Source organism: Silene latifolia, chromosome Y, assembly GCF_048544455.1.
Source record: "Silene latifolia isolate original U9 population chromosome Y, ASM4854445v1, whole genome shotgun sequence".
Classification (NCBI taxonomy): domain Eukaryota; kingdom Viridiplantae; phylum Streptophyta; class Magnoliopsida; order Caryophyllales; family Caryophyllaceae; genus Silene; species Silene latifolia.
Genome location: NC_133538.1, coordinates 83,847,945 through 83,854,331, shown reverse-complemented (window position 1 = coordinate 83,854,331; position 6,387 = coordinate 83,847,945). Strand labels below are relative to the sequence as shown.

Genomic DNA, 6,387 nt, shown 5'->3' with positions numbered 1-6,387 from the left:
TGACATTCCATAGTTGAAATGATGAAATGGCACTGCAGTTTGTTGAAATATAGTTCGGAATTGTTTGTCTAGTAGCATTTAGAAGTGTAACTTTAGAACTAAATTGTGTAACTTCAGTTGGAGTTACTAATTGTACTACTTAAGTTACACAAAATGTTGACTGAAATAACAGAAAATATAGTTTATAAATATCTCAAGGCTGAGTAATTTCAAGCGAAAATAGTGTAACTTCAGAGCGCATACTCTGTAATTGTAACTGTGGCAAATGAAATTTAGCTCCTGCCAACAGTTGAATAAATTTTAAGTCTGCCAATAGTATAAAATGGAGTTACACAACGTAGGACTTAAGTTACAAGTTTTTGAAGTGGAGTTATAGTCATTAGTATATTTATATTGGTTTTCCCAATATTTTGTTTTAGTATGACTATCAACTTGACATTCCATATCTTAAATTATTAAATGGGACTGAAACTTTGTTGACATATAGTTTGTAATTGTAGGTATAATAGCATTTAACAGTGTATCTTTACGCGTTTAGTGTGTATCTTCACTTGGATTTACACGTTGTGTGACTTAAGTTACACAAAATATGAACTGGAGTTACAGAAAATATAGGCTACAAACAACTCAAGGTTGAGTAACTTCAACCCCTTGTTTTGTAACTTCAGTGAATATATTATGTAACTTTAAGCCATATGTGGTACACGATGAGATATATATATATACCAAACTGTAATATTGGCAAATGAAGTTACACAATACACTATGCGTAAGATAACAAAAATGATGAAAATGGTTACTCAAAACAAGGCTCGACAATCTTAATTTTAGGACATATTGTTTGCTAAATAAGAACAACGTTTTAAGCGGAACTTAATATTGTTTCCAGGTACAAAACGATTTGACATTAATTCAAGTTTGCTACATAGTCATACATAATCTAAGAACTTGTAGCCTTCCTCTTTGATTTGAAGGATTTTGAAAGTATCTTGGCAATTTTCCGCCTAGCTTGAATTGTCTCCCAAAGTTGGTCTTTTCCAGCAACAAAATGATTGACCCTCTTCAAAACTTCAGCTCGATGGCTGTTCATATCAACTAGTACAAGGGACGCAGCCAGTTGGATTACCATGTAACGCCGATTGGTCTTACTACCAAGGTCCTCGTGCGTGAAAGGCTCACCTTCATACATTAACAAGTGAGTCATGGTGAAAATGCCGGACTCCTCATTATTAGCACAAGGACTGGTCCAATCAGATTTAATCTGACGATGATTAAAACTGGCAACCTCGCTTCCTCTTCCCACAAAACCTTTATAGTCCAAATAGTCGCTCATTGCGGATACCTGCACATAATTTAGTAAATAAGAGGCTTTGCAAAAAGAAGGAGTCTGGCCAAAAACTTAATATTGCCATAAAACGATTGAACAATTTTAGAAGATTAAACAGACAAAAACTTTAGAGAATGAGCATTAAAAAAAGGAACATCGTGAATTTAAAAGGTAAAAAACATGGGACTTGACTGGAGTTACAATTTCAAGGACTGGAGTTACATAAAAATGGCATAAAGTTACAAAACAGAATGTCATTTAAGGGTCTGCATGTGGGAAAAAGTTACAAAATGAACTTGGCTATAGTTATAAAGGAACTTAACTGGAGTTACAAACTCAAGGGCTGCAGTTACAAAGTGTTTAGTTGCTTTAAATTGACAGATTTACAATTTTAATAAACCTAAAAAAAATCACAACAGAAGGAAAACAAACAATTTAAAAACTTTAGAGAATGAGAATTAAAAAAAAGGAACATCGTGAATTTAAAAGGTAAAAAACATAGGACTTGATTGGAGTTAAAAACTCAAGCGCTGGAGTTACATAAATAAGGCATAAAGTTACAAAACAAAATGTCATTTAAGAGTCTGAATGTGGGAAAAAGTTACAAAACGAACTTGACTGTAGTTACAAAGGAACTTGACTAGAGTTACAAACTCAAGGGCTGCAGTTACAAAGTGGTTTGTTGCTTTAAATTGATAGATTTACAATTTTAATGACCCCCCCCCCCCCTCCTCCCTCCAAAAAAAAAATCACAACAGAAGGAAAACAAATCTATATAATCTTTTAAACAAAATTCAAAATTCAAACGAAAATAACAGTGAAAAAAAAAACTAAACTAATTAGTCTCCCTAAAGTCTTTTCGTCCAAAGAAATCAGTTTATCTTAAGTGTAAATGTTGTATAATGCCAGATTTAGCAAAAAAAAAAAAAGATTTAGCAGAAAAAACATGATTGATACACAGATTTAGCAAAAAAACACACACAAAACACAGATTTTACAGAAAATACAAAGAAACAGTAACTGATAATTTTAATACAAAAAAAAAATGACTGATACAAAATAAAATACAAAATAAAAACAGTAAATGAATTCCAATTACAATAAAGTACATAAAATACAAAGATAAATTGAAATTAATTGATAAAGAAAAAGAAAGTGATTTTCATAATACTACAACATAAATAAAAGTACAAAAAAAAGAGGAAAAATACCGTATCAAAGCGGGTTTATGCAAATGGAGATAATGATGCAAATGGCGGGATGAAGGAGATGATGATGCAGGGTAGAGAACTTTTTTGAAGCAGGCGATGGGTTTGATGAAAACGGTAGAGCTTTTGTTCGCTGGATGATGGATGATGGAGTTTGATTTGATGAAAAATAAAAATTGATAAAGAAGATGAAGGGTTTGATGAAAGGGATTAGTGTTGCTGTAAAATGAAAACGTATCAAAGAAGAGAAATGTTTTGAAAAATGGGATGGATAGTTAGAGTGATTAAATTAATTGCATGCATTGAAAATTGTTGTGTTGTATTTTTTAAATTGCATGCATAGATTACTACAAACAGTAATCATTAGTGTGGGAGAGAGTGAAATATGTGGGACAATGTAAACTAATCTCAACCATCCATCAAAACTAATCTAACGGTTTATATAAGGACTTACGGACTCAACTAAAAAACAAGGACTTACATGATCCTCTCTCTCTCTCTCTCTCTATATATATATATATATATATATATAGAGAGAGAGAGAGAGAGAGAGAGATTGGATTTGGTGATTTTGGTTCTTATGGTGAGTTGTGAGTTGGGGGAATCTCAACCATTAGATTAAATTAGAGATGAGTGGCCAAGATTAATCTTAGTTGTCATATAAAAGCATTGTTATTTAGTTTATTTTCTCTTTTTTCTAGTGCTACTTTTTTTTTTTTACTTTAATTTTTTTATCTTTTTTTTTTACTTCGTGTTATTATGCTTTTTTTTACAACTTTGATTTTTTTTTTTCTCTTATGTTTTTCCCTAATTTTCTCATTATGTTACCTTTTTTTCTTTTTCTTTTTGTACCAAATTTTTTTTTGCTTGAATTTTTTTTCACTCTTATTTTTTTTTTACCTCGTGTTATTATGCTGTTATTGTGCTTTTTTTTAACTTGATTTTTTAACGACTTTGATTTTTTTTTTTCTCTTTTTTTTTTACCACATGTTATTGTGCTGTTATTGTTATTCCGCTGTTATTGTGATGTTATTCTGCTGTTACTTTGATTTTTTTACGACTTTGATTTTTTTTTTCTTTTTTTACCACGTGTTATTGTGATGTTATTCTACTGTTATTGTGATGTTATTGCGGTGTCACTTTGATTTTTTTACCACTTTGATTTTTTTACTCTTTTTTTACCGCATGTTATTGTGCTGTTATTCTGGTGTTATTGTGATGTTATTCCGGTGCCACTTTGATTTTTTTACTACTTTGATTTTTTTACTCTTTTTTTTACCGCATGTTATTGTGCTGTTATTCTGGTGTTATTGTGATGTTACTCCGGTGCCACTTTGATTTTTTTACGACTTTGATTTTTTTTTTACCACGTGTTATTGTGCTGTTATTCTACTGTTATTCTGCTGTTATTGTGATGTTTTTCCGGTCACTTTGATTTTTTTTTACGACTTTGATTTTTTTTTCTTTTTTTTTACCACGTGTTATTGTGCTGTTATTCTACTATTATTCACAATTGAAACTCTCACAAACTAAATTGACGAAACCAAGCGGACTTTTTTCAAGACAGATGAAATGCACCGGTTCTCTCTTTCATTGAGTTCATGTGTACAGTGCGAGCACTGTAAACACAGGCGCAAGCGTTTATGTCTTCGCATTTGCAAGTTCCTGTGCATATCCCCTCTGCAATGTTTCAGTTATGCCTAGTGACTTCAACCCTCTAAACTGTCAAGTATCAACAGCAAACAAAGAAGGGTCCACGGTGGCGGAGAAAGGGAACTCAAAAACAAAAGACACAAATTTAATCTTCAGTTTGATTCACACTTTGATCATAGTTGGAGCATTATACGTATCTACAGTCAACTTAATTCAAACCGGCTCCTTACCTGAAAACTCTAACTGATGGGTACCAATGTGTTGTACAAAAAGAGAGTATTAATCTAAACATACAGCTATACTTCAGAAATTGAAACCTAAGTCAATTACTCACATATCAATTTACTATAAGCGCACAGAAGACAGTCGACAAGAAATTCATTAGAAAATACTCCCTCGGTTTGCTCCAATTCTCTACATTTAACTAAATTCCCCCTCATATATTTACTGAAAAAATGCTAATCTAAATGATCATCCATCAACATACCAGAAAAAAAATGATCATTGATAAAGCTGAAACATAAAAAATTTACTGAAATCCCATTAGATCACAAAATAAACAACCAAGTAAATAAATTCATGAAAAGAAACAAACTTTAAATAAATTCTAGGAAACCCATTAATCAAATCAAGAAATGCTAAATTACCCAGATCATGAAACAATCAAAACTAACAAATGAATCAAAGAAATTAAAAGTAAACCTGAAGAGTGGGCCGCAAACAATTTACAGAGGAACGAAAATTCGCGAAAAACAAATATATTGAAAAGGAGGAACGGATACATACATCTGGTGAGTTAGAGATGAGTTCACAAAAGAAAATCTCCTTGTTAGAGTAAAAAGTATTGAAAATGAGACTCAACAACTGGTTAATCTCAAGTTGAAATGCGAATGTCTCAGTTTCCGCCATTTGTACTTCCGCCATTGTTGGTGATCAAGAAAAATACTAAGAACTTGAACTTTATTAGAGTGAGAATTTTGAGAATTTGATTTTGCGATGAGATTTTATGGACTTTTTAAATCGGAGAAATGGATAAACGATGTGGTAGTGGTCGGTGATGGATATTGGTGATGTCGACGGTGATGGTGGTTGTCGGTGATGTCGACGGTGGTGGTAGCTGCCGGTGATGTCAACGGTGGTTGTGGCTGCCGGCGATGGCTGATTGTGAATTTTTTTCCACATAAATCTGGGTTATTTTGTGTTTCAATGTAGAGAGATGAAGACGGAATTATTTTGGTTTATTTTTTGTTTCAAGGTTGCAGACTTTCTGTTTTGTTTTAATATTCAATCTTAGCCGTGTATCTCTTTCTATTCAATGGTCTAGATTTTAAAACTCACAACTCACCATTAACCAAACTCACGAGATCTCATTTATATATATATATATATATATATATATATATATATATATATATATATATATATATATATATATATATATATATATATATATATATAAATCAGAGTGAAATGCATGATCTTGGGTGAAGTAAGATCTTAATCTCAAAACCATTAGATCTACTCCTAATCAACTACTTTGAGATTAAATCTCAAAAAATTATAATTAGACTATATAAGGCTCAGATTTCACGCTGATAACCTTACAATTTCTTTCACTTTCTCTCTTCATTCACATTTTTTCTCTCTCTACGAATTTCCCTCTGTTTTTCTTCGTTCTCGCATAAAACAAATCCAAAAAAAAAATATACACAAATAATTTTACTTTTCAATTCATCATTCAATTATTTCTACAGTTCAATCGTTTCGGTTTTGCTTGATGGTTGATACTCCTATGGATGCCGATTCTACTGAAAATAGTTTTGCGTTGAGTAATCCTTTTCTTTGATTATAATCGTTATTGTTTTTCTGTCAAATTTGATTAGAATCGTTGTTTTCTCTCTTGAATTTGCAATTTCGCTTTATCCTTTGCTTTCATGATAATCGTTGTTGTTTTCCGTCATATTTGATCGAATTTGATTATAATCTATGTTTTTGCTGCAAATTCGCTTTTTCCTTTGCTTTGCTTCTAATCGTCCTAGTTTTCTCCGTCAAATTAGATCGGATTTGATTATAATCGTTGTTTTCTTTCTTGAATTTGCAATTTCGCTTTATCCTTTGCTTTCATTATCATCGGTGTTGTTATCCGTCAAATTCGAGCGAATTTGATTTGTAATCGTCTTTCTCTGCAAATTTGCTTTA

The 6,387-nt window shown here is 31.7% G+C and overlaps 1 protein-coding gene across 1 annotated transcript; it reads right to left on the bottom strand.

The window, feature by feature from the left end:
- Positions 1 to 800: 800 nt before the first annotated feature.
- On the bottom strand, positions 801 to 5,450 carry LOC141626668 (uncharacterized). Its single transcript, XM_074440367.1, has 2 exons — positions 4,975 to 5,450; positions 801 to 1,342 (listed from the first exon to the last, which is right to left on the bottom strand). Exons 1-2 carry the CDS (start codon positions 5,110 to 5,112, stop codon positions 941 to 943), a joined length of 540 nt encoding a protein of 179 aa, XP_074296468.1. The 5' UTR covers positions 5,113 to 5,450; the 3' UTR covers positions 801 to 940.
- Between the last annotated feature and the right edge of the window lie 937 nt (positions 5,451 to 6,387).

Bases quoted from the DNA above. Each gene is read 5' to 3' on its own strand.
- LOC141626668 (XM_074440367.1), bottom strand. From the start codon at position 5,112: ATGGCGGAAGTACAAATGGCGGAAACTGAGACATTCGCATTTCAACTT. The intron at 1,343-4,974 runs GTATGTATCCGT...AATTATGTGCAG, and splicing joins TCATCTCTAACTCACCAGAT to GTATCCGCAATGAGCGACTA.